This window comes from Vespula pensylvanica, chromosome 21, assembly GCF_014466175.1.
Source record: "Vespula pensylvanica isolate Volc-1 chromosome 21, ASM1446617v1, whole genome shotgun sequence".
NCBI lineage: Eukaryota > Metazoa > Arthropoda > Insecta > Hymenoptera > Vespidae > Vespula > Vespula pensylvanica.
The window spans coordinates 2,211,411-2,233,893 of record NC_057705.1 but is presented as its reverse complement, the minus strand read 5'-3'; the positions used below and the strand labels follow the sequence as shown (position 1 = coordinate 2,233,893).

At 27.5% G+C, this 22,483-nt stretch overlaps 4 protein-coding genes and 1 non-coding gene across 9 annotated transcripts; 4 read left to right on the top strand and 1 right to left on the bottom strand.

Moving 5' to 3' along the window:
- Positions 1-11,223: 11,223 nt before the first annotated feature.
- On the bottom strand, positions 11,224-14,935 carry LOC122636248 (coiled-coil domain-containing protein 6). 2 transcript variants are annotated; one of them, XM_043827259.1, is made up of 6 exons: positions 14,473-14,935; positions 13,369-13,909; positions 13,150-13,285; positions 12,953-13,080; positions 12,663-12,772; positions 11,224-12,570 (listed from the first exon to the last, which is right to left on the bottom strand). In XM_043827259.1, exons 1-6 carry the CDS (start codon positions 14,692-14,694, stop codon positions 12,421-12,423), a joined length of 1,287 nt encoding a protein of 428 aa, XP_043683194.1. In that variant the 5' UTR covers positions 14,695-14,935; the 3' UTR covers positions 11,224-12,420. The 2 variants fall into 2 exon arrangements, with proteins under 2 accessions (XP_043683194.1, XP_043683195.1); XM_043827260.1 differs by having other exon boundaries at positions 12,663-12,757.
- Positions 14,936-15,667: 732 nt separating this feature from the next.
- Positions 15,668-19,455, top strand: LOC122636253 (calcium uptake protein 1 homolog, mitochondrial). Of its 2 annotated transcripts, none has more exons than XM_043827273.1 (12): positions 15,668-15,794; positions 16,005-16,267; positions 16,325-16,478; positions 16,788-16,947; positions 17,929-17,966; positions 18,065-18,179; positions 18,252-18,412; positions 18,494-18,610; positions 18,680-18,804; positions 18,889-19,016; positions 19,079-19,168; positions 19,256-19,455. In XM_043827273.1, the coding sequence occupies exons 2-12, from the start codon at positions 16,023-16,025 to the stop codon at positions 19,408-19,410; spliced, it is 1,488 nt and encodes a 495-aa protein (XP_043683208.1). In that variant the 5' UTR covers positions 15,668-15,794; positions 16,005-16,022; the 3' UTR covers positions 19,411-19,455. The 2 variants fall into 2 exon arrangements, with proteins under 2 accessions (XP_043683208.1, XP_043683209.1); XM_043827274.1 differs by lacking the exon at positions 16,788-16,947 and adding an exon at positions 17,307-17,466 and having other exon boundaries at positions 15,669-15,794.
- Positions 19,456-19,650: 195 nt separating this feature from the next.
- On the top strand, positions 19,651-20,914 carry LOC122636255. 2 transcript variants are annotated; one of them, XM_043827278.1, is made up of 4 exons: positions 19,651-20,139; positions 20,317-20,401; positions 20,465-20,588; positions 20,661-20,914. In XM_043827278.1, exons 1-4 carry the CDS (start codon positions 20,028-20,030, stop codon positions 20,718-20,720), a joined length of 381 nt encoding a protein of 126 aa, XP_043683213.1. In that variant the 5' UTR covers positions 19,651-20,027; the 3' UTR covers positions 20,721-20,914. The 2 variants fall into 2 exon arrangements, with proteins under 2 accessions (XP_043683213.1, XP_043683212.1); XM_043827277.1 differs by having other exon boundaries at positions 20,314-20,401.
- On the top strand, positions 20,758-21,883 carry LOC122636254. Of its 2 annotated transcripts, XM_043827275.1 has the most exons (4): positions 20,758-20,841; positions 21,170-21,309; positions 21,401-21,585; positions 21,666-21,883. In XM_043827275.1, exons 2-4 carry the CDS (start codon positions 21,177-21,179, stop codon positions 21,840-21,842), a joined length of 495 nt encoding a protein of 164 aa, XP_043683210.1. In that variant the 5' UTR covers positions 20,758-20,841; positions 21,170-21,176; the 3' UTR covers positions 21,843-21,883. The 2 variants fall into 2 exon arrangements, with proteins under 2 accessions (XP_043683210.1, XP_043683211.1); XM_043827276.1 differs by lacking the exon at positions 20,758-20,841 and having other exon boundaries at positions 21,401-21,487; positions 21,666-21,794.
- A 132-nt stretch (positions 21,884-22,015) lies between these two features.
- Positions 22,016-22,086, top strand: Trnag-gcc. The gene has a single exon. It is a non-coding gene; the product is annotated as a tRNA-Gly (tRNA).
- The last annotated feature ends 397 nt before the right edge of the window (positions 22,087-22,483 follow it).

Below are 22,483 nucleotides of genomic sequence, written 5' to 3'. Positions count from 1 at the left end.
GCAGTTTCTTAACCTCGAATTCTTCTCTCTGTGCAAACATCGGTCACCACCACCACGTGTGTACGTAGTTCCTCTTCCTTTTCGATTCGACGTAACGAAATTCGACGACGATATATCCCGACATGTCGATCGATCGTACACACCACTAAATGCACCTTGACAATAACACTTATATGTATATTCTAACGAGATAGAACTTTTAATGCTTCTGACGAAACAACGAAACATTTATTTCTAATCTGACAACATTTTTAACGGCTCACTATTTATTATTATTATTATTATTATTATTATTATTATTATTATGACTGTTATTATTATTATAGAGAATTCAATTTATTTACCGACGATTATCGACCGCGCAAGATCTCAGCCAATAAAAAGAAACTTGCGTTGTCCTTAAAAAAAAAAAAAAAAGGTATGTACTACCTTATCGAAATATTTAGGCACAAATGTAAAAACGGTTTTAGCACGGTCTATATCTTTCTCTATCTCTATCTTCCTTTCTCGGTCTCTCTTTCGCGAAATTCGGACCAATCACGTGCGTCCTTGGTCCAATAGGACACTCTCTCACGATGACGTATTTGTAACCGTTAACGAATTTAACCGTTTTATCGAAGCACTTCAAATTGTAAAACGATATATGTAATGTTCACGTATTTCAAACTGTCCGATATGAAAATATGTTTTTGGGGAATTTTCAAAAACGAAATCGACGAAATCGATGAAGTTAAAATTATTCGTTAACATCGAATTCGATCGATGTTAACATTTTTTTCGTAATTAATTCGTTCGACCACGACGACGATCGATCAATTCGATTGAATTTATTTGATTGATCAATTTGTCTATTGACATTTTTTTCTAATCGTCCATCAATAATGTCAATAACATCGTCGTAAGCGACGCGTAAACGAGAAACGCGCGAAAATTCAAAGAATCCAGCAAACGGCGAGACAGTTCGGACCCTGACTCGTACGACCGCCACCATTCGCTGCCGAAGTATAACTGACACGATCACGCAATATAACCGTCGGTCTAGACGCTCGGAACGACGGAACGGAACGAACGAATAGGAACGATACGTGCCTTCCTGAATCGTTGATTGGTTGAATGCATCTGCAAAACGATTATATTCGAACGTTACGTTATATTTCAAAATAAATCATTATTCGATTGTTATTTTTTGAAATGTATGTATTTAATAGACATATATATATATATATATGTTTATGATTATTCGTAGCAACATTTTATATTATTATATATTATATATATATATGTGTGTGTTATATGATTTATTAAAAAACAGGAAATCGTTATACATTCTTTTTTAATTGAAAAGAAAATTTGTCGGTTAATCGAACGAAAAGAAATATTAAACTTCGTTGAATCGAAATATATTTAGCGATAGTTTGTAGATACTTATGTATAACGTTTGCACATGTATTTATAGTTATATGTTACTGATACATATTAATAAAATAAAGAAAAGTCTTTTATATAATTTCTTGCTTTCCAAGATTTCCATCAATCAAATTTAAGGTTATAAATATTTGGAAATATCATATTTCATGAAAAATATATAATATATCTGTAAATCAACGTATAATCCTTATAATATTATCTGTTACGCCGTAATTGAATACCTATCAAAAATAAATGATCACATATTATAATGTAAACATTATTATTATTACGATACATAAACAAGCTATTATATCGAACTTTCTTTTTTTGAATTTCACGAAATCTTATCGTAGCAGAGTCAATCGACGAACAGAATTTACAGAATTTAATTATCTCGCATATTAATACTCGTGATATATAAAATAATAATAATAATAATAATAATAATAATAATAAAAGAGAGGAAAAAAAAAGAAGATTACAAACTTTTCTATATATAATACAAAGATGGTATAGCATATAATGTGGAATAAGAAAGAAAAAGATAGGACTATCTACATATATTCAGCTGTATGCGTAAAGTAAGCAGAGCCAAGCAAGCAATAAGCTCCCATCATGCACCCCCTTCCCTTCACCCCTCCCTACCCCTGTACGTACAAGCTATCCAGCTTGTTTACATTTGCTTGTTTTCACTCGGCGCAACTCGGCGCGTCTCGAGTCTCATTTCGTTACAACGATTTTCATCGGTGTACGTGTATGTGTGTTTATCTGTGTATATATTTGCACGTGTGTATGTGTATGTGTGTGTATATGTGTATATATATACGATAATATACGCCTACAATATCGTTTCGAACCCCTCGCCTAATGCGTCGAATCAATTAACGAAATGAAGGCCGAGTTTAAAGACCTCCCTTTTCTGAAAGCTTCATACAAAAGTTAAAATGTTTAACGCTGTTATACTTACTTAAAACAAAAATAGATTATCGGCTAGGCTTAGTACATCTACATGCTATATTTTCACTTTTTAATTAACGAATGTGTATATTAGAGATTATCATAACGAAGGAATGAACGTTCACGTAAATGATTGTTTCTTTTTATTTTGTTTGCTAATTACGTGAAACACGTTTATGCTTCTGATGTATATTAATATGTAATATATTTGTATAGATTGTAGATATATAGTGTTACGATAAGTATACTATTTATTAGTAGAATTTATAGTATGTCGTATATTTGTATCAAAGAAATTTTATACGAATAATGAAACTCAACTAAGATCATTTATACAGTTCTTTATAAAATGTATAATCATTCACTAAGAAAAATTATTATAAATGTTTAGTTTGTGAAAAACCAATTGAAAAAAAAAAAAAAAAAAAAGAAAAAAAGAGAGAGAGAGAAAAAATGTTGGCCGTTGCATCAATACTGATCGAAATGAGATAAAAGTTAAAATTCAGAAAAATCATTTTACAGCAAGATTAAAAGAAAAGAAACAAATTTACAATATTCATATGGAAGTACAGACAGAGCGAAGCAGTGTCCTCGTATATAGAATCTTTGATAACGTTTGATAATCTAATTCACATGTTAACATAAATTTTCGAAAAGTCGTTACTAAACGCTAAACATTGTTCTATATATTATGCAAACGACGAACTCAATGTTATCTCTATCCCCCCCCCCCCTCTCTCTCTCTCCCTTTCTTTCTATTTCTATTAAAACTGAAATTCTTTGATAATTTAAAGGAAGTATGTAAAAAGATAAAAGTTAGACCGAACTATCGGTTGTTTTTCTTGAGGAGGATTCTTCTTTTTCTTTCTTTTTTTTTTTTTTTATATCAAACGTAAAATGTATTTTCCGTAGAAAGGATAGCATCGTGATTTTGATATTCTTCTTTGCGATTAGAAAAACCCGGTGTCGTTCAAAGTAACATCAACTCGCTTCCTGTTCCGCACAATAGTCTACTAACGCCTTTTACTTCTTCTCTTCCCTTCTTTTATATTCACTTAGTATTCTTTGCACTAGCTATGAGATAAGTACTCGCGCATGCGTGAAGCTTAGGAAAGTTTCCATAAATGTAGATTCACTTATACAAAGAAGACTTGTTCAAACAAGGAAGAATAAATTTCTATACACACATATATACATATATATATTTCTAAATGGACAAAATGTATATATATATATATATATATATATATATATATTACTTTAATTATTATTAAGTAACAAATTAGTTATAATTAATTCTATTGTTTTTAATTTTTTAAATAAAAAGTACAGTATTTGTCGATAAACCTAATATGTATATATAGCTCAAACTTAATAAGTTCTATAATCTATTGTAAAAAATAAAAATAAAAAAGAATAATAAATTTATAAATATATCAATTATTTATTAATTTTCATATATATATATATATATATATATATATACACACACGCAATTAATAATATAATTTCGTTTATTTCCTTCCAGTCTAAAGAAAGAAGATGTAATACGAAATGAAGTAATACGACTTAACGAAAACTAAACTTTCCCATGGATTCGAATATTGTTCTATCGAATATTCGTCCAACCGATTATTCGTACGTCCAGATGTTCTAATTTCCGTTCGAGTCGAATCATTAAGAGTAAGGATAGAGAAAATACTGAATCGATTCGTATCGAGTAAGTAGTACCTTTTGCTCTTTTTCTTGTGGCTGCACCCTTCCAATTTCTCGGACGATTTTTCGACAAAGTCGATGAGTCTGGAGTCAGCCGGTGAGAGTCCTATGAATGAACGGAACACGAGCCATCGAGGCCTTCCTTTTCGAGGGTACTCACGTGCTCGTCGCGTGAGGTAGGCACTCCCATTGTCATGTGGAGAGAAAGAGATAGAAAGAAAGATAAAGAGAAAGAGAGAAAGAGAGAAAGAGAGAGAGAAGAATGATAAAAAGAGTAGGAAGGGCAGAAGAGAGAATGAGAGAGAATAAAAAAGTGCAGAAGAGAAGGGAAGAGAGAGAGAGAGAGAGAGAGAGAGAGAGAGAGAGAGAGAGAGAATAGGAAGGGCAAAACCGAAGGGATGAGATGAAAAAAAAAGAAAGAAAAAAGAGAATGGACGAAGGAAGGTGCGTATCACGTGCTCATGTTAGTTCATTTCTAGATGAACAAGGCATGTTCGTCATTAATAATGTTCACGGAAGATTTTTAAACTCGTGAGAAATGTTTTCGTAGTTTAACTCGTAATAGAATATTATTTCCTATCGAATTCGTATTATATAGATTTTATAATTTTTAGTTTGAAAAATGATATATATATATATATATATGTATTTATTAAATATGAAATAAAAATAGAAAATAATAATAAGTAAGTAAAGCTTAAACTTAACGATTTGTTTCGGTTGTTCATTTTTTTATTTTATGTACATTATAATGTACTCTTTAATACACACACACGCGTTAGGTTGACCAATAAATAATATCGAAATTTTCTAATATATTTCCAATATCTTATTAGTTAAACGCAATATCTAATTTATTTAATTATATACAGTTATAACTAATATTGAAATTTTCCTTATATTTTTATCAGGAGACAGTGTTGTAATCTAAATTTGATTATTCTTAATAAAACGGAAATTAAAAGTAAAACAAAGGTAAAAACTTACGGCTTATGTTAGGCTTCGGTTGTTCACTCTTCTACGGCTTATCCACGAATGACCCGCTAACGACTAAACAAAACGAAGAGAATTATCTAGATAGAAGAAATGAAAACATTGGAGTTACTTTCTCACGAATGTTAGGAATGAAGAAAATGTTTATATACAAGTACTAATACGTCGACGAATGTTTATTGTATTTACAATACCGTATTTACGATATCGTCACGTGACCATTTTAATTGTCCTCTATTTCATTTTTGTACATTTCGTTTAACGAGACGTAGTATATAACGAGATAATAAAACAACGTTTAAAATATAGTTGACAATAAATTTGTAACAATTAATTTCGATTTAATTCATACTTGAAATTTTTTCCTATCAAGTAAAGCGTACATAACAATACCTATGATATTTATACTATATCAAATTATCCATTAATTATTAATACTTGTTCAAAAATGAAAAACAAAAAAATTAAAAATAAATATACAAATTTCAAGAAAATTTACATAGACGTTATTCGTTTGCAACGTTTATTAATTTATCTTACGATAAAAAATTTATAAGTTCTCTTGGAAATTTCGTATCGTCGTACGTACTTGGAACTTAAAAAGAGAAAAGAAAAGAAAAGAAGAAAAGAAAAAGAAGAAAAGAAAAGAAGAAAAGAAAAAGAAGAAAAGAAAAGGAAAAATAGGAATTAGAGAAAACTTATGTTATACGTTTCCGACGTTAGAAGAAAGTCTATCGGGTGTTAAAAATTTAAAGGTATCACACAGGAGAGAGAGAGTGAGTCAGGCAATAGGCAGACATGTCCGTTCGTTGCTCGGTAATTACGATTTGTGAGGGTCAAGCCCATTCGTTCGTTCGTTCGTTCGTTCGTTCGTTCGTTCGAATAAAATGCAAGTAAGAGGGAGAGTGGTTGCTTGCGAAATAATAGACAGCTTTCTTTATCGATAGTATGTAGACACGAGGGTCTGGACGAATAGTTTATACATATGTATGTATGTATATGTAGATACATACTCGTACATACATATATAGACATGTGTGGGAATACATTAACATCTATTACATTTAGGTAAGTAAGTACTTACATACTCGACTTTTATCGATTGGTATCATTGATGATCGATCGATCGATCGATGTGTCGAAGAGCAAAACTCTGATCAAAACGTGCGCGTGCATTCACGTTCTCCCGGCGAACGGAAGTTGAATGATCGTCTGGAATGCTGAGCGAACAGGTTCGTCGTCATTGAGATGATGATGCTCGGTCACCCTTCTCAGGATTTCTGATCGTTTTTTATTTATTCCTTCGATTATAATGCAACGATCGTACGTTTTAATGAGTTTCCAGAGATATACGATAAAAAGGATTAATATCACAAATAATTTTGTATTGATTCATAATAATGTTATATAGTATTGTGTATACTATATATTCTATATTCAATTTATCTCAAGACACATTAGTTGCGTGCAATATGTGTGTGTTGATAATAATGATTAATTATGTTAGAAAATATTTTTACATTTTTAAATAAGAAATATTGATATAATCGTATAAAGAGCTATACAATTTTTCGGAGATCTTATAGTATAAAATTTTACCGCAGTTCTATCTAATATTATTAGAACATTTATCTGATGTGCTATCTGTTCCAAATTCTTTAATAGATTACTTAGAGATACGACGATTTTGGTCTGATTTGTTCACAGTAAATTTTTAATCGAACAAAATTCACGCTGAACTTTTCTTGTATATTGTAAATTTTCAAATACTCGCTCCTTCAAATGAAATTATATTATTATTCCTAATAACTTGGAAAATAATAATTAGACATTGAAATATATTAATATTAGTATTCTTCATTAATCATTTTTATTTCTATGAATGATATAATCAAAGAAAAAGAAGAAAAGAATGATATCTACTTGTTTAGAAAAAAATAAAAATAAAAAACTATATATATATATATATATATATATATATATATATATATATTCAATCATTATAATTCTAAAGAAAAAGAAAAAAGAATTCAATTACATTCTACCACATAATTTCTAATCATCTTCCTACATTTTCTTCTGTCCACACGTATTAGTATAGATAACCACGATAACGACTAACGCAACAACTACTATGAATCATAGAGTCATTGATCGAAGAAAAGAGAAGGGCCAATGAGGCAGGAATCAACGATAGATAGATAATAAAAGGTCAAATTGTCATGATTCAGAAATAACAATGTATATGAAAAATTGAAAATGATCACTATTATTCAAATACTAACAACATCAACAACAACAACAACAACAACAACAACAACAACAACAACAACAACAACAGCAACAATAACAACAACTATTACAATAAAATTTCTTATGTATTCTGATCGGATAAAATACGAAGGTCCGTAATTCGGGCAGCACCAAGCATAAAACTTTCCGATTCCGTAGATTTACGATTCTCCACGCAGGGACGAGTCTCCTTGAGTTATGGCATACCGTAGGAGCCCCTTTGGTGCATTTGCAAACCCGTTGTACCCGTTGTATCGTATAGGTAGATAGGTAGGTAGGTAGGTAGGTAGGTAGGTAGGTAGGTAGGTAGATAGGTAGATAGGTAGGTAGGTAGATACATATATACCGATGTAAGTATTCGAGCAGGTTTTGCCTGCGTTACACTTCATATTTGCCAGAGTACATTCGAGTGGTATACTGTGACTACTTTGAAAAGTAAGAAAAGCCGCGTTATCATCGACACTGTATTCCTCTCTCTCTCTCTCTTTCTTTCTCTTACCTTCTTTCTCAACGCTCGCAAAAGACCTGTCTGCCTTCGCAAATCACTTTTTCTGACATTACACGTTACTTTTCCACTTCGTGTCGGTACGAACGAAAAGAGATAGAGAAAGAGAGAAAGAGAGAGAGAGAGAGAGAGAGAGAGAGAGAGAGAGAGAGAGACTCGGGCTCTCTCACTCACAACAAAAAACGAATAAACGATATTTCGTTGGGTAGCAAGCGGCACTAAACGTTGCATTCTCCGCTGCAGAGACCTCCGTGAGTGAACAACCTCCCCCTTTGCTTCCTTTTTATTACTTCCCTACGTCGAAGGAACATTTACGGTTCGTTCTTTTTTCTGTTTCTTCTTTCTCTTTCTCTCTTTTCTTCTCTTTTTTCCACTAACCTTCCTTTTATTTTCATCTGACAATTTAACGCTACTCACGCTGGGTATATGTATGCACGTACAATGTATGTACGAAAATCTTCGGTATTACTTTTGGTTTTCTTTTTCTTTTTCTTTTTCTTTTTCTTTTTCTTTTCTTTTCTTTTCTTTTCTTTTTTTTTTTCTTTTTCTTTTTCCTTACTAAAACGTGAAGTTTTGACTTTTGATCCACGACGTATACTTTTCTTTATGATTTTCTTTAGTCTTTTATTTTTCCTTTTTTTTTCCCCCTCCCTTCGAGATGATTATTATATTTTTAATATGTCTTTAATGTTCGAGGATAATAAATTTTTTCGTAGCTCTTTATTATTTTACTTTTTATCATTATTGTTATTATTATTCATTGAATTATTTTTATCCGCAAATTTTTTACCTACTACGAGACAATAATAAAAACTTTCGATTGTATATAAACTCATTCCTCTTGGTGTTTTTCAAAATGAAAGAATAATATTGTCACGATTTAAATAATGTATTACAATTAAAAAATTCACTAATTAATCGTGAAATGACTTTTCCGTGATAAAAGATTACATAATATGTCATTCATAGATAGATTTTCAGATCTGTTAAATTGAAAAGTAAAACCATGTAGGGACAGATAATATCGGAGAAAAAAAAAAAAAGGAAAAGAAAAGAACAATGTAGGTTTGTAAGAGCTGAGGTGATCATGCGCTTTACGTTTGAATAATCACGTTATGTAATTATGGGTCTTACCAATGACAGTGTTCTCAATCGCAATCATTGGTATTGTCCTGTGCTACATATCGATCACTGTCCTGTTCCCACTTTCGTTATTACGTATCACTCGTTACACGATTTCCAACTATCTTGTTTCTCATTCTTAGTACATATTGCATAATATATTTACAATATATGTCCCACATATGTAAGTATGTACGTAATTTCCTTTATATATCTGTGCATGTGTATATATATATATATATATATATCGTTTTCTTAACGATAAAAAACGAATCGAGTTATATTTGCTATCAGAGATATCTAAGGAACGTTTATAAAATCATGGCTTCAAATAATCATGCTGTAACTAACACATAGACAATAGAAAGATGATGTATGTTTCATATACACTAAGTCATTCACACGACTGGTTACAGCAATGAACTAACAACAACATCCTGTAATTAAACTACTTGCCTTAATAATGTTCAAGAAGATTTGATCTAACGAAATGTACGATGCTCGTGACAAACTAGAGGTTTAAAGAAAAAAAAAGATCTATCTAAAGATTTTTCAATTACGTACACATAATAATAGTAATTATTATTATTATTATAGTAATTATTATTATTATTATTGTTGTTGTTGTTGTTGTTGTTACATCGTTAAATCCTCACGATGTGAAAGTAGATAGACGAACAATGTAATTTAATTAATCATAACGTAATGCATGAAAGTGATCTAAATCATTTGAAACATTAAAAGACATATCTTTTTTTGTCTCACGCACGTTATTCTTAAAATTTTTTAATTACATAAAAGAATTTTTCTTTTTTTCTTCTTCCCTTAATAAATAAATTATTTCTTTCTATGGTTGTTATTATAAGAAAGAAAATATAATTCAATGTTAAACAATTCAAATCGAAGTTTCCAATCAATGGTAATTTTTCGAAACGAAGAATATACGAACTATAAGATCATTTTAATTATCAATGGTACATATAATTGTTATAGAAAAAATTATATTATTTATATATTATCTATACACATGTCTTTTGGATGGTAAACTTAATTATATGGAAAAATTGTAGACCCCAAAATTAGTAGCAAAAACTTCTTATATTTCATAAAAGCTGGAGTAAAATACATAATGTTATTGTAAAGCATATTTGTGAATAATCATTAAATTTAATACTACATTGTAATAAAAATCTATGATATAACATATGATCGTTTCTCTATATTTGGTGAAATTCATACTTTAACCAGATAAACACATTTAACATATGATTAATGAAGATCGTTTAATGAAATAAAGAAGGAGAGAGAGAGAGAGAGAGAGAGAGAAAGAAAGAGAAAAAGAAAAAAGGAAAGAACACAGAGAAAAAAATTGTTAAGAATTAAAATAAATTTTTATATATATATATGTGTGTATGTATATATATATATATATAATGTTTTAATATTATTTTATTATAATTAATATAAATGCTAATATATATTATTAATGCCTTTTTTGCAATTTCTTTATACCGTCTGAAATACTTTTTTAACTGTTAATTTATTATCATTTAATTCAGATCACAATTAGATTTCTATAAGAATGTTAGTTTTTATAGTGAGAGAAGGGCAACGTTTCAAACAAAAATAATCTGCTTAATATAGTTTTAATGTTATTACCAAAGATAAATATTAGAACATCATCTGCAGCATCATTATTCAAATATCGTAATGTATTTGAGCACCATTGTGCACACAATAAATAATATTTAATTATTACACAACGTATATATGTAGCACAAAAGTGAAAGTCTTTTTTCGTTATCACATTTGTGCATATTCTACCAAAAGCTTTCCATTCGCCATGTCTATTAAAAAATAGTAAAGAGTCAATGATAATAATCGAAAATTGACGATGAGAATCAATTTTGTTTTACAGTTAATATTACATTAATGTAGTTGGACTTTGATGGCTCTATATAAAATTTTTAAAACTACGTTCAAATTTGTTAATATACCATTTTGATTTTGAAAACACGATTAAAAAAAAAAAAAAAAAAAGAAAAAGAAAAAGAAAAAAAAGAAGGAAAAAAAGAAGAAAGAAAGAAAGAAAGAAAAAGAGAAAGAAACAAGGAAAAAAAAACTTTAACTTTGAATTAAAAAGTATAATAATTAAAAAGTATAATAATTGGTTATCATAAGTAAAACAATTATATTATATGTTGGACAATAATTATTAGTTAAGAAAATTTAAAAATTTTTAATTTATATTTTTGTAAAAATATAATTAGTCAGACAAATTATGGCAAAGCCACCAACTCCTTGTACATGGTTTTATGTGCTGATACGAACTACATCGTGCGAATGTGTTTTGTATTATTATTACAATTATTACATCTGTTTGAAATATGGAAGCAGCATGCCATTTTTTTGATATAGCACTATAATATTATGTTTGAAGTTTCCATCTAAAAAGTACTTCAGGAAAATCGTAGAAGTATTATTAGATAAAACTTTGACAACACACATTATGAACACGTATGTGAAGTTTTTATTGACTTCTACCACCCGAATTCCTAAACCTTTTTTTTTTTTTTTTTTGTATCCATAACAATTACATAGATATCACGCGTGCATATTGTTTTATAAATATAATCTCGCTCATATGATACTGCAATAAAGATTTTTACAATTGAAAATATCGTTTTATCAAAAATCAGTTCTCTAAACGCATATGAGACACTGTTTATTGTTTCGTTTGTGTGTGTATTGTTTCAACAAACATTAGATAATTGAAAGGAGCAAAACAAAAATATTTAACATAGACAAAAAATCTAACATCACTTAATTAAAAATAATAATAAAAACTTTTTTTTCTCTTTTACTTTATTATTTTTTTTTTTTTTTTCTTTTTAAAGTTTGAAAGAAGAAAAAGATAAATGAATGTATATGCAGTCGTTAAAGAAAATTAATGAAAAATGATACGAAACACAAAAGGTAAGAGAGCGAGATATTATTTGAAGAGAATACATTTATATATATTTTTTTTTTTAGCTTTGATTAGGCTATTTTCCATGAAAATCAAAAGTTTCGATACGTTTATTTTTTTTCCCTTTTTTTTTTCTTAAATACTGTTGTAGATTATGTTCTTATGTAATATAATATAAGCGTTGTTTTTTTTTTTGTTTTTTTTTTGTTGTTAGCTAGTGTAACGATATAGATTAATTAATGACATATTTGCTTTCCTCTTGTAATTCTAACAAAATCGAATCATTACACTGTAACTGGAGAATATATAAAACATGGAAACCAAACGTCTTTTTCAAGCCACTGGTTGCATCTATCATATCATCATGAAATTAGTACAAATGCACCAATAAAAGAAGTACCTTTCATTAATATATAAATGACGATACCAGACCAACTGATAAATATATCCCAAATATTTATGTTTTAGCAATATCCATAGGTGATCCAGTTGTATTAGCAGTAGGATTTGTTAGCTGAGGACCGGCAGGATTCACAATAGTTGGAGGAATTGCTGGCTTAACAAATCTATCAGATGTACGTCTGGTAGATGGTGGAACTATGTGTCCCTATTTTTATAATTCATACATATAAAAAATTAGTTATATTTTTATCAGAATTAATAATAATATTAAAATATTTCAATGTTTCTATTTCTTACCCCCGAAGGAGGAGACGAACTAGTAAAAGGAAGAGTAGTTGGTTGACCACATGCATAACACCGGTTGGTATTGAAATTTTCTCGTGATGCTGAACCTATTACATTATTACCTGTCAATAATGAATAATTAAAGTCTAGCACTTGTATGTGCTTTTAAATTATTCATATAATACATGTGCATATATATATATATATATATATATATATATATATATATATATATATATATGTACGTATGAATGTATGTATTCATTCTTTTACAGTTTTAAACTGTAAAACTGTTTCAATACCTGGACTGAGTGGCCTAGAAGAACTAGGCGAAGGATTATACGGGACGGGACTAGAAACCGTGCGATTTCTTATATTTCCACCCGACATTACGATTTCATTGTAGTGACGTTCTTCTTCCATTTCCAAACTATTAAGAAAAAAGTTTTACAAATATTAATTATGATACGTGTATGCATAATAATGCGAAGATATATACCTAGATTCTGATTCTGACAAATGTCTACATAAAGCTTCTCGACGTTCTACTTCTAATTGTAGTTTTCTTTGCAGTCTTAAATTTTCTTCGCGTATTTGTTTCTCTTCGTTAACGTAGCGTTGCATTTTTTCCGTATCTACAAATATTACAATTATATATATATATGTATATAAAATTGCACATAAAAAATGTATACGTATGATAATAAAATATCCTTACGCTCTTGTTGTGATATTAGTAAAGTATGCCTTAAGCGTGCAACCTCACTTCTTAACGTTTGAATATGTGTACTTAAATTAGTTGCAGTATCGCCATTATTAATTTCCCTTGGAGAAGTTGGATCTGATACAGGTTGATCCAACTTTATTTGAAGCATTCTTTTTTCTGCTTCCAACTTGTCCATTCGTTTCCATAATTTATTGACCAAAGCTTCTTGCTCTTGTTCGAGTGTATTTTCAAGTTCAACCTTTTCTCTACGTAATTGTTCCAAATTGCTTTGTTTCGCAAGCGTTTCTGCCTCCAATTTCTCTATTTTTCTCATTAACTTGTTCACGAGACATTCTTGTTCTTGTTCTAAAGTTTGTTCTAAGCGACATTTCTCTTGACGTAACTGATTTAATTTCCTGGACAGATCATTTGTTAAACATTCTTCCTCTTGTTCATAATGATGAGCTAACGTTTCTTTTTCTTTCTTAAGCGCTTGTATCTTTTTCAATAACGTATTGCTGATAAATTCTTCTTCTTGCTCTGCTTTAGCTTGCTAAAAAGACAAAGCCATGGAATGAAATAAATTTTACGGTAGAATTAATCCTATTCTCTATCTTTTATTTTTATTTTATATATCTGACCGGTCCATTTTCCTCTACTATTTTCTATCATCTTTATTATATATATATGTATGTATATGTATATATATATATATACATACATACATACATATATCATTCAACGATGATGACACAAAAGATGATTATAATACAACCGAAAATCATATTGTTTTGTTTCTATAAACAATATATCAAACTAACAAACGTTTTATTTATATATATATATATATATATATATATATACTCATAAAAACTTAATAAATACTTTAAATATAATCTAAAACATTCCTATTAAAATAAAAACTAAAATTTTATCATTTTTAAAAATCATACATCAGGAAAATATTTAGAAACGTACAACAGGTTAGGTCGCAGAAATATACATTAAAAACGAAATATATTTTACAAAAATTCGTAAAAATTTGATTGTATCAAAATATATATAAAAACGAGATATTTAGTTTCTAAAGAAAAACGAAACATAAAGGAAACTTACTATAATGACAGAAGCTTGACGAAGGCTACGATTCTCTTCCTGAAGTGCCTTTACTCTCAATTTATAAGTTTCGAGTTCAACTTTAAGAACACGATTATGTTGTTGAAGCGATTCAATTCTTTTTTGTAATTGTTCACGAGAAATTGGAGAGGGTGGCATCATAATCGGTCCACCGTCGATTGAACTCGAGTCGCTTTCGGATGCGCTATCACGGTCAGCCATTTTTCTCGGGTAAGAGAAATTATTCAAAAAATACAACCTAGAGAATATTTTTCATTTCACAAAGAACCATCTACTAAAGAGGACGTTCTTTCCCCTTGTTAATTATATTTTATCGAACGAACGAACTTCAATACTTTACAATGAAAAAACTGACAAATATTCTGCGACTATACCGCACGAAACATGTGCTTTAAACCGAAACAAATCAGCTGTTTCGTCTTTCACCGACTATTTAAAAAAAGGTGTGGGCGCGTCGGCGAGCTCGCTGCGCACTGCAGAATTCATTAAGGTTATTTTTCATGAAATCTCAACGATTATCAACGATACGCAGTGAAATTATATTTTTCGAATCGAAAACGTTTTTGTAATTATTTATTAAAATCATATGAAAAATACTAAAATATCAAATAAACGAATTCGTCCAAAAAAAAAAAGAAAACATTAAAACAAAATATTTTTTTAAAGTATTGTTCTCATTGGATGACTGTGTATCCTCTAGTAATTTTGATCATATCATATCTTTCAATTTCTATTTCACATTTTTTCTTTCTTTTTCTTTTTGTTTCTAATTGTTTTCAAGATTTTTAATATGAATAATAAAATATGATATATCGTAAAATGATATTATTACTAAAAGAGTATTTTCATTGAACAATTGGGTATTCACCAATTATTTTCAATTAATATTATTATAGTCTTACCTTTCTCTCTCTCTCTCTCTCTCTCTCTCTCTCTCTCTCTCTCTCTCTTTCTCTTTCTCCCTCTCTTTCTCAACTTTTATTTTACATTAAATTTTCTTTTATTACCAACTGATATAAAATTTTTAAATTTATCTAAGAAAAATATTTTCTTGATGCGTTGTTAGTTCATTATTTTTCCGTGCATGTCGCTGAAGTCACATACGTTTCGAACGATATTGAACAATCTTGATATCTGCACAGATTATGCTGTTCTTTTTCCTACTAATAATATTAAATTGAATTTTTTTTTATATAGTGAAAACGATAACGAAAATAGTAGAAATATATCCTACGCATAAAAAAACAAAAACAGTATTTTACGTTGATCAATTATTCAAATATAAAGATTAAAAAAAAAAGGTATAGATATCAAAAATGTAATATTTGTTTTTATCATTATATAAAATTGAAATATAAAATATTATAAAAATTGATCTTTATTTAGTATTTATAAAAAGAAAAAACATAGAACGTAGAACGAATTATAATTTAATACTAATATTAATTTTTTTATAAGAGTATATTTGTAATTATAAGATTGTGAATAAAAATATTCTTTTTGTTTTATAGTGTATATAAAAAATAACAATGTTACGTAGTACTGTCAAGACAATACTACTAGAAGGATTGCATCCTTCAAATAATTTAATGCCTATTAAAATGAGCTCATCACATTTTTTATATACTTGTCAGAAAGCAGTTGCACAAACTAATATGGGACAAAAACGATATTTTAAAAATTTTGGGCATAAAAGGGAACCACTAGATAGACATTCTTATCTGATTATTATTTGTGGAATAGCTATTGCCTATACTATGACTGGTCTTATGGAGTAAGAAAACAATTAATTATAAAAATAATAAAAGTCTAAATATGAATCTTTTTATAGGTTTCCAAGAAAAGTAAAATTTCCGAAAGTAGATGCTGCTGATTTGTTACATGAAAATGATAAAGAAGAAGAGAAAAATACAGATACCACAGAGCAAGATGATCAGAAAAAGAAAAAAGGGAAGAAAGAAAAAACTGGATTTCGTGATAGAAAGGTTAAATGACATTGTGAAATTAGCAAGTTATTTAAAATCTAAGCATACGTTTAGTAGTATAAAAATAACTTTGTGAACTATTAGGACTTGTAAATATTAAAATATATAATATGATGGCTTACCTTTGTATGTAATTAATAGAAATTTGACAATCGTATTTTGGCAAAATGTTTAATAATCCGTATTTTTACTGTAAATTAAATGAAATTTTTATATATAAATATCCAATATATTTAAATTAGCATAATCCATATTTCAATTTATAGCTATAAAGATTAAATGTTGATAAAGCCAAAGAAATTTTTACAGATAATAGAATATGAAAATAGGATGAGAGCTTATTCAACGCCAGATAAAATTTTTAGATATTTTGCAACTGTAAAAGTAACTAGTTTAGGAGGTACAGAAACATATATGACACCTGATGATTTCTTAAGAGCTATTACTCCTGGCATGAAACAACCAGATGGTAATATTTTTAGTGCAAATGCAATGATCAGCAGTATATTTAATATTAACACAATTTTAATTATTTTTTTATACTACTAACAGATAAAAATGCTAACTTATATATAACAAAATATTATTACTATGAGGCAATTTAACATTAACTATTAATTCTTGAATTTTTAATAATGTGTGTGTGTGTGCGTGTGTGTGTGAAGGCAATGAATTGAAAGATTGAAATTTTTGTATAAGCATCTAGTATAATTCGTAAGAATTATTGATACTAATTCATGAAATAAGACATATCAATTGTTTCAGATATGTCATATAATTTATCAATTAAATTATTTTACTAATGTTATATATATTCTTAAAACACAGATAATAGAATATGAAAATCGTATAAGGCATTATTCAACACCAGATAAAGTCTTCAGATATTTTGCAACTCTTCAACTGACAAATAATGATATACATGAGGTACTTATGACACCAGATGATTTTTTAAGATCAATGACACCTGGTATAAAACAACCTGATGGTAACTTTTTATATATAAAATGTTAATCTATGTTTAATTTCAATTCCAATTTTTTTTTTTTTTTTTTTTTTTTTTTTAATTATGTTATTGTACTTTTTTTTTGTTGATTTTGTTTTTAATGCCTTCTATGAAAATTTCCATATAATCATACATATCATTTTTCATATATAATTTAAAATAAAATAATAAAGTTTTTCAAGAAGTAATAATATGATAATAAAAGAGATTATAATTGAAATAATTATATCTTTATATTGCCATATAAATATTATAAAAAAAAGAGAAACTAAATAGCTGGAATGTATATGATATTATTAATTCTATTATATGTTTTAGAAGTGCTGTAATTTGCATAATAATATATTACTGCTTTATAACATTATTGCATTATATAACATTTGTAATCTATATTTCATATATAATTATTTACAAAAGTAGTATTCCTTGCCAACCTTGTTTTAGGTCTTGGATTGGATCAATATAAAAAATATGATCCCAAGGTATTGTTAATAAGTTATATTTTATAATATATTAAAAACAAATCTAAATATATTATTATTTAAATATATTGTAAATATGATGTTTTTTATGTTTTTAGAATATTCATGAAAAATTAGAATTAGCATTAGATGAAAACAGTATCTTTTATAAACTAGGAAGTGCTGGGCTTATCACATTTTCTGATTATATCTTTTTATTAACAGTGTTATCAAGTAAGTTCAATATATTATTTTTTATTCATACTTTTTCAAGAAAAATAGATATAAATATATTATATCTTTCAGCTTCTAGACGTCATTTCGAAATAGCATTTAGAATGTTTGATTTTAATGGTGATGGTGATGTAGATTCTGATGAATTTGGAAAAGTTGCTACATTGATACGTCAACAAACTAGTATTGGTAACCGTCATAGAGATCATGCTAATACTGGTAACACGTTTAAGGTTAAATTTATTATTATTTGTTTAAACAATTCAACATAAATTGTTGTATAGAGTAAATTACTTAATGGGCAAATTTTCTAGGGTGTAAATTCAGCTTTGACAACTTATTTCTTTGGTCCTAATATGAAACAGAAATTAACAATCGAGAAATTTCTAGACTTTCAGGAACAACTACAAAGAGAAATTTTGAGTCTTGAGGTAATACACTTTTATATATAATATACATATACATCAGCTTTCATTTTCTAATGATATGTTTTCTCACAGTTCGAGCGTAGAAATCCGGATGAAAATGGTAAAATAACTGAAGTAGATTTTACTGAATTATTATTGGCATATGCTGGTTATTCTGATAAAAAGAAAGCAAAAATGTTAAAGAGAGTAAAAAAAACGTAAGTATGGATAACAAACATAAAAGAATAGTAATGTATATATATATATATATATGATAATACAACGAAATTTTATTATCACAGTTTCAAAGAAAATCCAAAAGGAATTAATAAAGAGGAATATCTCAAGTTCTTCCACTTTTTAAATAATATTAATGATGTTGATACGGCTTTGACATTTTATAATATAGCAGGTGCTTCTATTGATCAAGGTATGTTCTGTGTACAACTTTTTATTATAATTATATACTCAAAATAAATTTGTGTGTTGCAGCTACGTTAAAACATGTAGCAAAAACAGTTGCACATGTAGACTTAAGCGATCATGTTATCCAAGTTGTATATACGATATTTGATGAAAATAGTAAGTTTTACTTATATCTATCTATAAATTTATATTATAGTATAAATTACAATAAATGTGTAATAAAAACGAAATTATGTTTTATAGTGGATGGACAACTTAGCAATCGAGAATTTGTAGCAGTAATGAAAAATAGAGTGCTTCGTGGCTTGGAGAAACCAAAAGATACAGGATTTGTCAAATTAGTACAATCATTAATCAAATGCGCAAAAAATAGTTATTTTATTCAGTTTGATAAATAATTATATATGATTTATAGCATCAATATTAATTCCGTTTTATATTCATACATTAGTTTTTATAATAATTTCAAATAATGATCATTTATTTATTTAATTATATTTCTACAGGTATAATTCTAGTCGTATCTATACTATTATATTTACAATATAAAAATGCTTAAGATTATAATTTGATTTTTGTCAAATTTATGAAAATATTGCTTATGCATTTTTCTGTGAAAAGATTCATTGGATAGACGGAATCTCATATAATAAAAAATTTAATTGAATTAATTCTATATACTGAAATAAAAGTAATATTTATATAAAATATCAAATAATATAAATTATTGATAGTATAGATATATGAAAATATATTTCGGAGACAATGATACATTATTGTCTAAAGAAAGAAAAGAGATAAAAGAAATGATATTGTCATAGTACAGAATGTAATGAATTCCTTTCACATCTCTTTAGTAAATAGAGCATAACATCTTGAAGTTCTTTAGTTTCTCTTAGTATTGAATACTATTAGTATTCCAATATTTTCTGCTGATCATATAACATATGATTTTGCTATATTTTCCATTATTAATTTTATTTGGTGCCTTTATGCTATAAATCGCATTGTTACAATGATGAAAAAAAAATATGTAAACGTAATGGTTCTATGGCAACTGTTAATAATTATAAATATTAATGCAAAAACTACACAAATTCTCATGCCAATGAAGATTGATATGCCAAGTAAGTCATAAAACAACTATTTAATAAAATAATTTATTTTGTTTCGTTATAAGTAAAAAACACTTGTTTTAACTTATGAGTCTATAAAAATTATAAATGTATATAACTCAAATTTTATATAATATATAGCGTAAACTAAAAAAATATATTTGAAAAAATAATATTTGTTTACAGTAGATTCAAGTTCACAAGCAACAAATAATGAAGAATCACCAGAAAGCAATGTGATGAATGACTTGTTGAAAAAAGGGCAATTTTTTAGGTAGGTATGGCATAATTATTTATAAAAAGAAGAATATTCCCTTATCACGAATGTTTTATTTAGGGATCTGTTCTCCGAACAATTATCAGCGCACGAAATTGAGTTTGGCCATGTATGTGAAAATCCTGATGAATGGGAGCAACGATTTGAACGAAAAGATATGAAAGCAAATAATTATCGTGGAAAGGTATAATAGATTATACTTTTTCATAATACATTTTCATTCTGATCCTTATTATTCTTATTACTTATATTTTAGGTAAAATGGGGAAACAAAAATGGAGAATATGGAGAACATTATTGGGATTTGAATCATTAAGTTAAAATAATGTTAAAACTCTTTAACAATTATAATAGATTAGAATGAATACTTTAATAAGCAAACACTTTTATTATTATTTCTACTTGTAAATTTTGAAGAATTTAACGTGTTAAATAAGGTATGCTTACGTATGCGCATTAATTAACAATTGTAAAGAAAATAATAATAATAAAATAATAAATGAAACTAAATACGAATAAATTTATATATATATATATATATATATATATATATATATATATATATATATACATATATATGTATATATTTAAGATAATTTCTGTTTAATGAGTATTCTCTTTAAAATTTAAAGATAACATCTATTACAAGATAAAAAATGACACGCTAGATGGCGCTTTTGAATTTGTATATAGAAAGTTTGAAGAATTTTATTTGAAAATTCATTGAAAATTATTTTATTAAAATTCATAAGTTTAGCGTCTTAGATAAAAAATGGAAACACCAACTGTTAAAGTTTTGTTCTCTGAAAGTTCCAATAAAAATAAGACTCCCGAAGATCCAACTATTCCTGCAATGTCAAATATAATGTTTGTTAGCGATGTCCTGGCTCAACGAATAAACAATGGTAATATAATATTTTATCATTTATGATTATTATATAATTTCGATAAATATTTTAAAAATAAAAAATATATACGTACATATATCATATATAGGTACGATAGAGGCAGAAGATTCTGAAACTGATGATCGATATTGGGCGGAGAAACTAGCAGCTTTAGACGAAGAACACACCAAAAGAAGCAAACTCGAATCAAAAGAAATAGATAAACTTTTTCGTAGTGTATTAAATTATGCACAAACCATACAAACTAAACCTTGTTCCTTCGAACAGATAAACGTATATTAATCACAAATACAATTATATTTACGATCGTTTTTTTAATAATACTTTTAAATAATTATTTTTTTCGTTTACAGGTCAAAGATTGTTATACTAATAATAAATGCTACACACTTCGTTGTAATACTGAAGTTAACAATTTTATTAATTGCGTAAATAACATGTTTCACAAGTCCGTTTGCATTACTGATAATGATGTCTATCCATTCAACAAAAAATACACATATACTGAGAGATTCAGAAGAGGATATTAATTTATATTAATTTGTATCTACATATATATATATATATGATTCTTTATTTTTATCAATTATTATTTAGAAATGTATATAAAAAGAGAATGTATAAATATCGATATAATAAAATTTTGTACAAGTTACCTGACTATTAATATAGATACATATATTTATAGTATTTAATCTCAACAGCATCGGTGGTTCAGTGGTAGAATGCTCGCCTGCCACGCGGGCGGCCCGGGTTCGATTCCCGGCCGATGCATGTCTTTTTTTATTTATTTATTTATTTTTATTTTATTTTATTATATAAACTTTATTTAGAATATCCCTTAAAACAATTTGTTATTCCTGATTTTATAACGATTTAACAAAGAAACATCAAAGTATTAATTTTTCGAGAATAAATTATGAATAAAAATAAAGTTTCTTCAAATATTCATAACTTTAAATAGATATCGAATTAGTTTTCTTTTGTATTACCATGAATAAACGATGAAATTTTCTCTTCAATACTTAAATAATTTATATTTTCGATAATTTTATAATTATTTAAACAATATTAAGATATACACAAAAGTGTATTATAAATTAATATTTAAACAATAATACATCCGGTTAAACATTGAACGAATAAAATTTACAACAAAATTAAATTTTCA

What these genes read in the sequence shown, in the direction of transcription:
- LOC122636248 (XM_043827259.1), bottom strand. Translation starts at nt 14,694, where the DNA reads ATGGCTGACCGTGATAGCGCATCCGAAAGCGACTCGAGTTCAATCGAC. An exon ending in ACTAATATCACAACAAGAGC is followed by an intron (nt 13,286 to 13,368) that starts GTAAGGATATTT and finishes TAATATTTGTAG; the next exon opens with ATACGGAAAAAATGCAACGC. An exon ending in TTGTCAGAATCAGAATCTAG is followed by an intron (nt 13,081 to 13,149) that starts GTATATATCTTC and finishes TTTTCTTAATAG; the next exon opens with TTTGGAAATGGAAGAAGAAC.
- LOC122636253 (XM_043827273.1), top strand. Translation starts at nt 16,023, where the DNA reads ATGTTACGTAGTACTGTCAAGACAATACTACTAGAAGGATTGCATCCT. An exon ending in TTTATTAACAGTGTTATCAA is followed by an intron (nt 18,180 to 18,251) that starts GTAAGTTCAATA and finishes TATATCTTTCAG; the next exon opens with CTTCTAGACGTCATTTCGAA. An exon ending in ATACTGGTAACACGTTTAAG is followed by an intron (nt 18,413 to 18,493) that starts GTTAAATTTATT and finishes CAAATTTTCTAG; the next exon opens with GGTGTAAATTCAGCTTTGAC.
- LOC122636255 (XM_043827277.1), top strand. Translation starts at nt 20,028, where the DNA reads ATGATGAAAAAAAAATATGTAAACGTAATGGTTCTATGGCAACTGTTA. An exon ending in AAAAAAGGGCAATTTTTTAG is followed by an intron (nt 20,402 to 20,464) that starts GTAGGTATGGCA and finishes TGTTTTATTTAG; the next exon opens with GGATCTGTTCTCCGAACAAT. An exon ending in CAAATAATTATCGTGGAAAG is followed by an intron (nt 20,589 to 20,660) that starts GTATAATAGATT and finishes CTTATATTTTAG; the next exon opens with GTAAAATGGGGAAACAAAAA.
- LOC122636254 (XM_043827275.1), top strand. Translation starts at nt 21,177, where the DNA reads ATGGAAACACCAACTGTTAAAGTTTTGTTCTCTGAAAGTTCCAATAAA. An exon ending in GGCTCAACGAATAAACAATG is followed by an intron (nt 21,310 to 21,400) that starts GTAATATAATAT and finishes TATCATATATAG; the next exon opens with GTACGATAGAGGCAGAAGAT. An exon ending in GTTCCTTCGAACAGATAAAC is followed by an intron (nt 21,586 to 21,665) that starts GTATATTAATCA and finishes TTTCGTTTACAG; the next exon opens with GTCAAAGATTGTTATACTAA.